Source organism: Sardina pilchardus, chromosome 2 (genome assembly GCF_963854185.1).
Source record: "Sardina pilchardus chromosome 2, fSarPil1.1, whole genome shotgun sequence".
In the NCBI taxonomy this organism is placed as follows: Eukaryota; Metazoa; Chordata; class Actinopteri; order Clupeiformes; family Clupeidae; genus Sardina; species Sardina pilchardus.
The window spans coordinates 31,675,712-31,689,319 of record NC_084995.1 but is presented as its reverse complement, the minus strand read 5'-3'; the positions used below and the strand labels follow the sequence as shown (position 1 = coordinate 31,689,319).

The following is a 13,608-nucleotide window of genomic DNA, read 5'->3' as shown; positions in this document are numbered from 1 at the left end:
TTGACCTGATGAATGATCCAATCATGACCAACTTTTAGGGCCTTGGCAGAGATTGTTTGATTTCCTTTGAAAATGTTCAGGTTTTTCTTGGTGTTCATGATGCCATGCACCTTAATTAGGTTCCCAAGGCCTTTGGGAATTAAAACAGCCCCACAATAGCACAGCCCCTCCACCATAATTCTGATTATGCATGGGGTTCTTTTTAGTATAGTCATTCTTCTATGTACGCCAAAGACACCTTAAGTGTTTTTAGCAAAAGAGCATAATTTTATTTTCATCTGACAATAGACCACACTCCCAGACATGTCATGGTACCATTCAGTAACTCCTGCCATTTACATTGTTCATTAAATGACTCTACTGGCTTTAACCTGACATGCTGTCTAAATAATCTATTAGCAGTGAGGTCACTTTTGAAGATTTTTGGGGGGGACTTGGTGACCCCAAGATGATAGCTTTGTCTGCAACTCTCAACAGTGGTTCTTATGGATTTTTTTGCCTATCATACCATCCCCCATACTGTGCGTGGGAGCAAAATAGCCATGGGTCTTTGTCCAAGCATGTTTGCCACATTTCCAGATGATTAGAACCTTTTAGTCATCATTTTAACTGGAAATATAGGCATTTTCAACAAAATACCTAGTTTCCATAGACATTCTCTTACTTACAAATGTCAACACAATTTCTTTTTATTTCAATTTAGTGTATTCTCTTGTCTCTCCAATGTTGAAAAATGACTAGAGGATTTAGCCTCTGAGTGACTTCATTTTCATACCATAGTGAAAAAGAACGTCATGAACTACTTCTGAAAGTTCACAGACACTCTGATTTACTTTAAAACGTTGCATTTACATAGGAAAATGCTCCTGTTAAATGTTGTACATAATATGTTTCAGGGGTGCCAATAATTGTGAGCAAGCTATTTTTGTTAAAAATATTTATTTCTTTATGAGATTTTCCTTTTTCTCAGAATTAATTTGCTTGCCTTGCAGGGTATATTTTTCATTGTGGGAGTACAATAAATCACCTAAAGATTATTTTTTATACCTATTTTTAGTCAACTTTTACCAAGGGTGCCAATAATTCTGGAGGGTACTGTAGGTACAAGGAGATTTCAGAAATCTGCAGATTTTTAGGTTCTCATGGTAACCTAAAACAAAAAACAGAGCAAAGTGTACAACCAACTATGCCTACCTGCTTCACAGTTTAATAACTGCAGATAGCTGCTGACGTTGAGCTTGGGTTTGGGCCGAGATAAGCTTGGTTTTGGAGTTGCCACTCTCTTAGATGGAAGACTGCTTTCCTCACAGTCTGACTGTTCACTTTCACTTGAGCTCCAAGCGATGTGGACAGGCTCCTCCGTCTCCACCCTGTGCTTTTCTAAGAGGATGATAACAACAGGAAATATCAATATCAGTTTTTCTTATATTAAACAGAGCTAGGCAGTCAGAAACATTGCCCATCACCAACTTAGTTAGTTACCTGCAGTGAGATACTGTCTCGCAGTGTCATGTTTTGGGCACACTGATTTGGGTTTCTGTCACAATAATAAAAGCTGATGTTACACAAGGCAGTTTATGTGGAGTTGGGAAGCATCTCCAGATCAGATAGATAGATTCCACTTTATTAAGTGCTGACAAGGACAAACACCTATACGTTAGTGACATACCTTCTGGATTGGAGAGTCAAGGAAACCGTCTCCACATCGTTCCCACGACTTAAGTGATGAAGAGGTCGGATTTTTTGTTACAGCAGAGGTATTTCTGAGCGTGTCCTTTACATCCTCTGAGAACAGGACACATCTCAAGTCTCTTGAATGTCTTTTTCGCTGAGGGAAGAGATCAGTAGTATAGGCCCATTCATGCTCAACGTAAAATACGAATACGGATACGTGTGGAGTGTTTCACACGTTCTTTCCGTTGATTTCGTCCGTACTTTGACATGAAATTGAGGAGCTTACGATTACGGATGAAACGGATGAAACGTTGCAATACCGAACACTACCACAGGAATATCACACGAAAAAGTGGGGGCGCTATGCATTCACACGTAAAATACGGACGGAGGTATGAATACACCACCGGATAGAACGTGCGTACAAAATACGGACGTAAATTGCCATACGTTGAGCATGAATGGGCCTTAAGTCAGCGCTAACGTTATCTAATGTAACTATTTCCTCAACTCGACAATATGAGATATTATATTTTTTCCCATTGTGACAGAACTGTTAAACAAATTAGACAGCATTCATCACGTCAGTATTATTATGAGAAACCAAACACTATGTAGTATGTACAATGCAACGTTAACTAAACCTAACGTTACATAAATCAACAACAAAGTAGCTAACTAACGTTAGCAATGTAACTTGAGTTAAGTTGACCCCGCGAGTGTCCATTGCTCAATGCTTGAACTTACCCTCACTGAAACAGACATAATGAAACTAACATAAATGTATTTCAGTAGTTCACTCTACATAATTATTTGAGAAGTTTGTTGACGATACACTTGTCATGGCGATATGGAATGAATGGTAGGCTGGGCTGCTGCTGTACTTGAGTTAGCAAATGTTTTATTTAGCGCGCCTGGTTCTCTACTTCTCTACTCCACACAGGACTACCCTCTCGAAAATTTGGCGCGCTATTGCCACCTCGCGACCATAACAGGCAAGTGACCACAGAACTCGACTTGGGTAGTCAGTATGGCTTTGGTACAGGCCTCTTTGGCTTGGGCATGGCATGGCAGTGATGATGAATTGAAAGTGAAAACTGGGTTTTGAAAATTGAATTGCTCTGTAGTTAAGGAAAGTACATACATTTTTATTGTAAAAGATTTTTACAGTTTCTTGAATTTCCCCTTGGGGATCAATAAAGTATCTACAGTATCTATCTATCTATCTATCTATCTATCTATCAGTGATATTTTAATCAGTGTATGTGTGTACACTGTAGCTTACATGCCCCTGATGTGTAGCCTATGGTCCAATTTATACTTTGAAACACTGAGTCTTTGGAATCATGTATTAGCTACTCCGGTGTCGTAAGCCTATAAGTTGATCATAAAATGTAATCACTTTCTTTATTATCTTATTGTCAGACTGTTGTACATTAATAGCTGTGGTCCATGCAGAACATACATCTTTTTTTACATTATTTATTTTTTGCTCAGCACACTCTTCATTGTACAGCGATGTTTGGCAAGGAATGAACAAAGCAAGAGTAACAATTACGTCAGTCTCATGATGGTGCATTTCAAAATAGCCTACTGTAGGTCTCTAGATCTCACATCCATATCAGTGTTGATCAATATTTCACTTCTTTATTTGTATATCTAGAACAGGCTCCCTAACAAAGTCCACTTTATCTGATCAGAATTGCTCTACAAACCAAAACAAGTTCTAAGACAGCATACTTTTAGGATAGAAAAAAAAACCTATGAATTCTGCAGGATACGATGTGAATGTGACAAACAAACACCTTTTACAAGTTCAAATAAATACAGCGTGAAAATAATTTCACAAAGGAATGCAATACAATATTGTCCTTTAAAGTGGAGGGTTTATTACAGCAAATCCATCCAAATCGACAGATCTCCAACAGCAGGGAAAACATACAAAAACACAGCTCACTTAACATTTTTTTTTCTTTTTTTTTATTAAATATGTAAAAAGCAGGTCAAGTTATTCACAAATAAAATGCAAACATGCAACACATTTTGGGGAATGCATAATGAGTGGGCTATTGAGAAGAAAAAAAAAACATTGTCTATAATTATTAACAATACATGTTTACATTCCTTTTCATTGTACACAATATATGACTAAAGCGGTGCGCTGCAGAGTTTAGTTGTCATGGAAATAAATGCAATATCATGAAAAAGTATACTATGCACTGGGATACTCTTATGCCATATATAACTTGGTGTTCCGACTGGTAATTTTCCTAAGACCTGTGGTTCAAAATTATATTAAAACATCTTTAATATACATGGTTTGTTTCAAAGAGCTGGACGGTGAGGGGTATGCTTTAGTGTTTTGAGTGGACACTGCAATGACACGCTTAACATGATTGAATGCGCATCAAGACAACAAATTGCAATGCTGCCCATTTAAGACATTACAATACATATAATTCATTTCAAATTGCAGCACCATGTTATGGTGCGAGTCTAGCCTTTCTTTGCTCATGAATGCACTGACTGCAGTATGACAAGGTATCTGCCGTGACTATCAGAAAATGGGTCATGCTCACAAACTGGCTTTATAAACCTAGCTTATGGACAAGGATATACTCTCGGATCCAGGAGCGAGCAGAGTGTTCTAGAAGCATATTTCTAACAGAGAAGCAAAATTCAGAGCATTAGGGAGTTCCATAGGCCCATCTACAAGCCTTTCCGGACGATGCTTATTGCATTGTTTTTTTTTTGTCCTGATTACTACACTTGATATGTAAAAACATGGAAAAGACAAATTAAAAAATGCATGAAGAGGATACTGCCAACGGATAAAAGCTATCCATCCTTCACAAACACTGCCTCACAAAAGAAGTTAGGGCAACTTCCTGCTTCAGGCAAACAGTCCTTGATTTAAAAAAAGACAATCAGGATGGTCGGAGCATGTGGACCCTTCAGGAAAGGAGGGACATGACACAGACAAGATGCAGCGTCTCAAACCAATGATAGTCACCAAAAGGGAAAAAAAGAACAGTATGCTTCGACGGAGTGGATAAAAAAGGAGGGACGGGGGTGCTTCTGGGATGATTTATGTGCTCAATCCTCAGGACAACAACAAACAAAAGTGATGAAAAAATAAACCGAGAGAAAAAAAAAAAAAAACTGGGATTTTAAAAACAGTTCTCATGAAACAAAAGGGAGCGCTCCTTTTTCGAGAGCTCCTCTCAGCGCTCAGTACTCATCTTGCTCCTCCTCTGGCTCTTGAGCTAACTCCTCTCTGCCGTGGGCTTCCGCCTCCTCCGCCAGCTCGGCCGCCGCCTCCTGCAGGGAGAACACGAGGAGAAACTCAACACGAGCCTGCATTCTTTTATCTGGGATCTCACCCAGACCTGACCCACATGCACACCAAGTTCAGCTGCCTGCACTGCAAGTGTAATGGTAGACGGCACGTTTGCCAAGGGAGACGTGTTGCGCAACAACACATTAATCAATGCAGAAAGCTCTACTAGCCAAACAAACATGATCCATTTAAAATTAATTAAATAAATAAAAAAAACTACACTTTATAACACCTATTAAAATACTGCAAGGTCTCAAGAGCATCTCAAATATAGTACATGCAATAAAACCTACTAGAAAGGTAAATAACAGAATGCAGAATACTTGCCAAAACCTTACATTTAGAACTTCCCATTAAGATAGTAGGCCAATTTATTGAAGTCTTATCCAACTGGGACCTAGTTTACATATTAAATATGAATCATCTACACCTGACCTAATCTGTGCGACAGAGACATAATTGGTACTTACTTCATCTGCTGAATACAGGACTTCCATCAGCCGCTCAATAAAAGGGGTGTTCTCTGGGCCCTGGTCTTGACAGAGGAGCTCTACCTCCCGCAGCTTCCCAAAATAGAAGTCCCTCTCCTTCTCAACGCCCTCCAGTGCCAGCTTCGTTGTATTTAACTGCAAATCACAGGACACAGGATCATATGGCTGAATGGCACTTGTTCAACATGGAGCTGAATCATTCACTACTTTATCAACTCTTTCTTGACAAGCTAAAACTGGTAGAGCTGGTTAGTTCCTACAGGGTTTTGTGATCTTGACATCAATTCACAACCAAGTATTTCCTGCAATTGCAGCTTGCATTTCCCCTTATTATTATTCTATTTGTCATTTTGACCAGAACTTTTGTTCATTCACACAGCATATTCCACCATTTCACACTTAAGTCCACAAATATCACAGCAAACCCTTTATCAAAGATCCTGGTCAAGCTGGCAAGTCTCATTATTCAAAAACAGTAATATGTTGGATATGTTCACAACTATCATTCACTGAGTATAGCACACATTTAAGGAAGGTCACAAATATTGTCAGTAATTCATTCATCACTGTAAGGTTATACATGATCACAAGTCACACAAATGTATGACAATGTAATACATGTGCTATTATATTTAGTACACATTAGTGTAAAAGGTTTGCATTTGAATAAGGTTGTATTAGGCTCAGGTTAGAGGTGCATTTAGTAGTAGCAGCAAGTACTGCACACCTGGTCACTGAGCTGTGCCACCTGGACCTCTAATTCCTTCTCTCCCTTTGCGGGAGTTGCCGAGGTTGCAGGAGCTCTTTTAGCTGAGGATGGCCGAGATGTCGGTGTTGACGGTTTGGGGGTCGAACTAGTTGACCTGGTAGCTCCTGGACACAAATGAATGACAAGTTAGTTACGGGGGAGGGGGGGGGGGGTTACTTTAACACAACATGATTTGAGGACTGGTGTCAGTAGAGTTGGTAAGAGGTATTAATGCTCTACTTAAATGTTATGGACAGATGTGTGGACCTGATGTATGTAGACATCAATGCATTAAGCACCACATGAATGTCCAGATAGAACACGAGCTTTACCTGCAGTGGGAGAGCTCGCTGCGTGAAGAGACTTCTTTGGCAGGTTGAAGATCTGCTCGCCAGGGTCGGGTGGGGGAAGAGCATCTTGCCCCTGTCTGGCCTCAACAGGATCATACTCCTTGCCATCATAGTTCGCATCAAAAAACTTCTTAAACCATTGGATGAAGTCGAGATTGTCCTGAAACCGTCCTTTCACAAGCTTCTCAACAGGAATGATCTTTAAGAAGAAAAGAAAAAAGCTGTCTGACTTAACACCTCACCAACATAAATGACTTGCATGTATTCCCAGAATACATTCCCACGCACATCTTCATAAACATCAAATAAGAGGACATTGGGGACCTTCTAGGGCACCATCCATTGAAATGTGAAGATTCAACATGACAAAGTTGACACAAATCAAGGTCTATAACTGTTACAACACAGAAGGGGGGTTTTACAATGAGAACTAAGGGCCTTTATAGATGTGCAATTAACCCATTCGTAAAACACGCAAACTACTTATCAATTGTACTGTGTTGGTAAACTCAATCCATGTCTATTTACGTCAGCAGGGATGCAAACAGTTAAGTGAAAAAGGATGAGAACACCGCATGGAAAGATAAAATACAGCATACTCATTTCTAGTTATTACAAGTATATTTGGCATCATCCCCTTGTCAGTTCTATGGTGTTAAGTCGCTGGTCTCTTCACCTGCTTCTTTGGCTGACTCCTTTTTCCGAGGTTTTCACCACAGCTGTTCTATTCTACATTTAATTGTCAAGTCAGCCTTCTCATCATTTTTGTTAGATGGTTGGTCTGGAGCAAGATTAGAATTAGAATGTCAGGGTCAGACCCAATCAGCCCCCACCCCCTTAATAATAATTTAATAATTTCTCCAAAAAAAATCTTGTGGGTGGCCTATATTTTGATATGAAAAAGGTGAGTCTCATCTATAAGGTGAGGAGTTTGCATCCTTTTGCATCTCTGTCATGAAACTCTTCAAAGCTTTCAACTTAATGCTGCCAACTTCCTCATTTTCATGTTCACTTCCTCATAGTGATGGCCGTCATCCACTCACCTTGTCCACATTCATCCTTTTGAAAGAGGCCTGCAACAGCTTGAAGTTGTGAATGTATTCATGCTCCAACTTAGCTTGGAACTTCACCTTCTTAAGACTGATGCAGCCAGGAAACAGCAGATCCATAAACTGGCAGTAGGCTGCGCCTACAAACACAAAGCAAGAGCTACTGAATGTGTGTGTGGGGTAGGGGAGAGCTTTCCATTAGGCTTCACAAAGACAACATATCTCTTATTGAACTCAGAATGCCCTTCCATTAGGCCAACTGTTAACACATCCCTGGTTATGAAACACTATATAAACCAATAATCAAAACATTTTTCAGAAACAAACACAGTCACACAATACAATGCCTTGCATTATATAAATCTTAAAACTGCTACCCTATACTCTCTCAGGACAAGTAGTTCAGCAAGAGCCTCAAGCTTAATGTTCCAAGATTGAATTGATCCAAATTATGAAATACGCCTATATAATATGAACCAATGACAGGATACTATCACAGTTAAACAACTCACCCTCTCTGAGATAAAAAGTAACTGGTTCTAACAGTAAAAAACCCCAGCATAATCCCACTATAAAGATGAAGTGCTATTCATAGTTTCACAATCGTGGATCAATCTTAGACATGTGGCATCCTTGTTATCTCATTCTCATTCCATTAATCTCTAATTAGGGCAGCAGGCCAACTATCTTCCTCCATCACCTTGGGATTGGGAAGGACAGGCTTTAGCACTAGAGGACATCTCTGAACTTACCTGAGGACAGCTGCTCAACTTTAGAATAGTTTAGACACAGGAGATCGTTGACCCAGGCAGTGATGTCATGCCTGCTCATCGTCTCCTGGGTTATTGAGGTAGAATACACATTGACCGCCATCCCCCAACTGTGAACATAAAAAAAAACACAACCATTAGTCTTCCTCTCCTACAATATACTGAGTCCTTCTTCAATCTTCAGTGGCTTCAGAAGTGGTGGTTATTGTTGTTGTACGGTGCTTGTTATTCCACATGTTGTTCCATGTGACACATCAGGATGTAGTCACTTTGACATTGAGACAAAAGACAATGGTACATCAAAATCGCATTCATGAAAACGTATGTATAATTAAAGCGGAAACTAGGCGTAGATGTGAGGGTAACTTTAATTGTATAGGCCTATTCCATATTCCTCTTGCAAGAGAATCACTGCCCAGTGTAACCATCTGTCCTCAATGTGGATATGGTGTAAAAATAGACACCACCTACTTCTTACTATACTCCTTTTCATACAAAAAAAAAAGTGTTTCAGGGTAGGAAAGCCCCATCCAGAGGGTAAACTGCATCCACAGTGCTGTATGAGTTTCAAAGGAAATACCACTCAATTTCCACGTCAGGAAATGATGTACAAGCCATGGACAGGATTTTGGCATAAATCACTTAGGCTAGGGGCGTTTATCAAAGTTCTTCATTTCTGTTGAATTAGAGGTCATATTCGTAGTGTAGTGGTTCTTAAAAAATGTTTGAGTCACGACCCAACTCAGGTTGGTGTTTGCAACCTTCCCCACCTACCCTCCACTTGCATACTCCCTGAACTTTTTTACCCACAGAAATAATAAATTCCAATTCAGCTTTACTGCTATGCTTTTAGATTTAGATTTAGACTGGAGTCAAGAGTTGTCATAATGTTGCGGTGAATGGTGCATTACAGGTGTTACGAATAAGTAGGACGACATTATCATGACATGTTTGTTTAAATTGTACATAAACAACAATGCACATCAAATGGAACGACCAAGCCACAGAGGACTACATTATCATTACATAAAGTTATTAGCCTACAATTTACCAATACCAATTTACTGCCACTTTTAGCTAATACTAAGGCATACTGTCAATGCAATGACTGCATGGTGAAAACAACAACACTGTTTGTATACATGTGTAAGGATGGTAAAGGAAATTAGAGAAAACAGACAAAAAAGTGATGGTTTAATGTATAAGTGGTTACTTTTCTAACACAATCTCGTCACGACCCCTATGATGGTCCTGGCCACCAGTTTATGAACCGCTGACTTGTGTGATTGCCTTTGGCATGTCTAAGATAGACAATGCATGGATGACATTAAATCAATTACGACTAGGTCAAATTCAATGACCAGTAGGCCTATGTCCTGTCACTGTGTGGATCCCTACATAATATATTTCTGAGAACATATCTCAGGTGTCTGGTATGTGGAGAAAGACATGCCATTAACTTCACAATTTAGAGGTCCGTCTGACCCACAGTTTCTTTGGTGCCCTCTTCTCTGATGGGCCTTATTTCCTCCTCAGGACGAGGTCACGACAGTGGACAGGCCCCAGGTTAATTCAAAGAATAATATACACAAGTAAGTTGTCAATCAGCTGGGAGAAATGGCAGCGAGAGACGGGACATATTTCTTTTGACAGGAAGTCTCTCAGGCTAACCAACATGTCCAAAGAATGATTCTTAGAACTCCATCAAACTGTAAGAGACAAATCCTAATTTTCGGACGCCACAGAATAGGCTACTTCGATAAGCCAATGTTGCAGAATCTCTAGTAAATATCAGTCTGTAGGCTACAATATTGCGACTTCGAAGGCGAGGATGACTGAGAATGAAATTGGGTTACCAATGACTTTGCCCTGAGAAAAGACACATTAATCTCAATCGCGAATACTGGGTGTCAAGCACACAACTAGCCTATTTCAATAACGTTAACATAGCAGTTCAGGATTCAGAAAAAAACAGGATTGATATTTTCGTGTCAACAAAAGCGAATGTTCCATATCTCCAACAGGCAACTACAGACCATGACAAATGGTTAACATTAACATTTTCCGCAGCAAACAAGCTGGATGTGCATGTTCAGTAAAAAAAACAATTCCAAGGATATCTACAACTCAAGTAGATTTTCATCACAGCCATCAGTTCGACTCTGTCTGACAGACAAGGCTTCACTGCGTAGGCTAATACCCCTTGATCTTATTTGTGATTGCTAATGGATGTTAGCCAGTAGCTACGCTATCTGATGTCTGCTCTGTCAGAGAATACGACGAACATTCTGACCCGCTACTGCCTTTGGTAGCAGGATAACCAGCTGGTTACTGTTTAAGAAGCCAATCAGATACCACTGATTGACCCGTTACCTTTCCAATTAATTGAAAGATAACGGAATTTCACAATTTGCAAGCCACATCAGGTTAACACAGAACTAAGACCATCAAAGCATTTCATTTCAGTCTCCCTGCAGCAGTGAACTAACGTTGCCATGATGAAGACTGTCACATGCTGAAAGAGACAGAATGTCTGGGCTAGTTTGCTTTTCAACATCTCGAGGTAACATAAGATAAACGTAGGCTACGTTAGTATCATCCCCTCTGCAGACCTAGCTAGCTATGCAATGTTAGCCAAGTTACCCGAATAGCCACGCAAAACGAGGCATTGCACTAGTTTACCTGTAGGCGCGCTCTCCTCGAACAGTATTTTTTCTGTAAGGAATGATGTGGGTTCCGTTGTCCGGAATGATGTCGTTATTATTTTCTCCATTTGGGGACAGTGCTTGGGTGGGACCTGGCATTAGGTCACTAAAATATTGAACAGTTTTCTGTTCGCGGTGGAGAAGGAATAGACGGTGTGTATAACTCCAACTGCCGCACCTCAGCTCGCCCCGATTATTCTCAGCAAATCTCTGGCTCTACAGCGACGTCACTGAAAAGCTGTCTGAAACAGCAGGGTCATGTGACCATGGGAGGGTTCCACCACAGGGACCATCCAATTTTCCCTTATGGCAACATATAAGGCATTATTGCCCCCCTCAAATTGACACGTCAAAACATACAAAGGGGTTACTGAGCCTCTTGGACAGAGAGCAGCAGGGTGCTTCATAAATCTGTGCAATAATGAGGACATATCGCGTGTATTATAATTGCAGTTACACACTAATGCAATATAAGTCCAATTTATTGCTTAGGGACACCTTCGTGGACTGTCCTCTCCAGTGTGAATGTCTAGCTAGCCAGCCTTCCAGAAATACTGAAATAAATGTTGAAAAATGAATGCATCTGAATGCATAATGTAATCCATTTTGACTAGCTGGTTTGTTCAATTTACCACTAAGATGTTTAAACATTCTTAACTTCTGCTTGGAGTCCTTAAAAATAACCATAGTGTATAGGCTAATCGAATCATATGTTACCTAATCTGTTAAATATAACAGAGTTAAATATAATAATAATGTTCGTGCAATGTGTGTATTATGGCATGTTGCTTTCTATATAGTATCCTACGTGTTAAAGTTTTGACCCAAAAACAAATAGCAGTTATGACTCACTCACTACCATGCTATAACACTTCTAACCATTCAATTAACCATTCAAAACATGCTCTAAACAGATTAGTAAATTATCATTCTCAGATGTTGTAGGCCTAATCATTTTATATAACCTACATGATGCGTTTCGGAAATGAGATGAGTGACAACAATTTGTAAACTAATTATGTTGATAACAACAAAACAATTGTCACACTTCTCACTCTGAATACCTTATTTGCTTTGAAGCCAGGCCCCGCAACTTCCAGACACACCCCACGGAGGATGAATGTCGTTGACAAACCTTTTGTCCAGAGTCAGTGATATAATTAAAACTTAACGTTGCTCATAAGACCACATTTCATTCACGTTTGATTGACGTCAAAGCCAATGCTTCCGCAAAGGCTTTGATATGTGCACGAATTAAGCCTTTAAACAAATCCATTTACAATTGGCATATGGGGCAGATTGGGCTCTTTAACAAATGCCATTTTTAATGGCATTGCGTCCTCCATCCTGGACAGCCTTTCCCTCCGTTCGGTCATGAGCAACATCAAGTATCATGTTAGTATAATGACACGGCAACAATGCATAACGGAAAAGAGCATCTTGTCCTTCCCTTGAGATTTTTTTTGCAAGGATTACTATGCACGTTGTGTGCCAATAGACTAATTCCAAACATAAGGTTACATTCAACATGAACGTGAGGCGTTCCACTGAATGCATGCTTTTCACTGGGATTAGATTTGCAGTGAACTCTGAACCGACCCAGTAACCTAAACCTCAGTCAAATAAGCGTTCGAATGGATAGAGCTTATTAGCTAGGGCTACTCATGTTAGCTGCCTCTATTGGTATACTTCTATTTATATCACTGTAATGAAGGACAGACAGCATAGAGTAGTGTTTTAATATTTTAATTAAAGTTAAGCTCCACAATGCGTTTAGCCAAAACAACAAAGTTGACATTTACTGACGTTAGTATTACCAAGGCTAACTGGTTTGCTAATCAGCGCAAACAAGTCGAGTTGACAAACAGCTGGTTATGGTTGCTAGCTAAGCTAGCAAGCTAGTAATAGCTCAAACTGTCACAACAAAGTGACTGATACTGCGAGCTACGAAACAAATCTGCTGAACTGAAACACGATGACGTTTACGAATAGATTTATCAAACATAGTATAGTCTTACACACACGGCGTTGTGAAAGCCTGCAACTCACCGTTGAACTCTGACTCTGCATCCAGATGATCTCTGCCAATTTCTTCGGTTAGTCACCCCACCCTCTTTCTGGTCATTGTAGGAGCTGGTGACGGCGGAAAACACACGTTTCTTATTTGACAAGTAGTCAACATTGTGTAAGCCAATTGGTCCATATGCACCGTATGTTTTATCCCGCCAATTAGAGATGAGAGCGCTTTTCAACGAATTCCAGCGGTTCTTACAATCTCACCGGCATTCTGATTCATTGACAAGAGACCAAAATAGCCCACTACATTATGCAGCTATAACGTTTTTGCGATGGCTGTCGGACGATGGATATATTTAGTTGCAATTTTGATATTTGTTCTTCTGCTTCTTATGCATCCATGCTACATTTTAGCTCTTTGTTTAAGTAACGGTAAACCGCTCTGCCTAGGTGGCCTATGATATG

General features: G+C 39.9%; 2 protein-coding genes across 3 annotated transcripts in view; both read right to left on the bottom strand.

Moving 5' to 3' along the window:
- Positions 1-2,591, bottom strand: part of spidr (scaffold protein involved in DNA repair) — a 48,654-nt gene extending 46,063 nt beyond the window's left edge. Inside the window, exons 1-4 of the mRNA XM_062527120.1 lie at positions 2,422-2,591; positions 1,670-1,828; positions 1,483-1,537; positions 1,195-1,380 (exon numbers count right to left, since the gene is read on the bottom strand). Coding sequence (XP_062383104.1) covers positions 1,195-1,380; positions 1,483-1,537; positions 1,670-1,828; positions 2,422-2,439 — 418 coding nt within the window. The 5' untranslated portion in view covers positions 2,440-2,591. The remainder of the gene's footprint in view (positions 1-1,194; positions 1,381-1,482; positions 1,538-1,669; positions 1,829-2,421) is intronic.
- A 949-nt stretch (positions 2,592-3,540) lies between these two features.
- mapre2 (microtubule-associated protein, RP/EB family, member 2) lies at positions 3,541-13,257 on the bottom strand. 2 transcript variants are annotated; one of them, XM_062527108.1, is made up of 7 exons: positions 13,177-13,257; positions 8,405-8,532; positions 7,647-7,792; positions 6,586-6,802; positions 6,233-6,378; positions 5,485-5,640; positions 3,541-4,995 (listed from the first exon to the last, which is right to left on the bottom strand). In XM_062527108.1, the coding sequence occupies exons 2-7, from the start codon at positions 8,523-8,525 to the stop codon at positions 4,906-4,908; spliced, it is 876 nt and encodes a 291-aa protein (XP_062383092.1). In that variant the 5' UTR covers positions 8,526-8,532; positions 13,177-13,257; the 3' UTR covers positions 3,541-4,905. The 2 variants fall into 2 exon arrangements, with proteins under 2 accessions (XP_062383092.1, XP_062383086.1); XM_062527102.1 differs by lacking the exon at positions 13,177-13,257 and adding an exon at positions 11,105-11,326.
- Between the last annotated feature and the right edge of the window lie 351 nt (positions 13,258-13,608).

Bases quoted from the DNA above. Each gene is read 5' to 3' on its own strand.
- mapre2 (XM_062527102.1), bottom strand. From the start codon at position 11,226: ATGCCAGGTCCCACCCAAGCACTGTCCCCAAATGGAGAAAATAATAAC. The intron at 7,793-8,404 runs GTAAGTTCAGAG...TTGTGTTTGTAG, and splicing joins AGTTGAGCAGCTGTCCTCAG to GCGCAGCCTACTGCCAGTTT. The intron at 6,379-6,585 runs GTAAAGCTCGTG...ATTTGTGTCCAG, and splicing joins AGCGAGCTCTCCCACTGCAG to GAGCTACCAGGTCAACTAGT.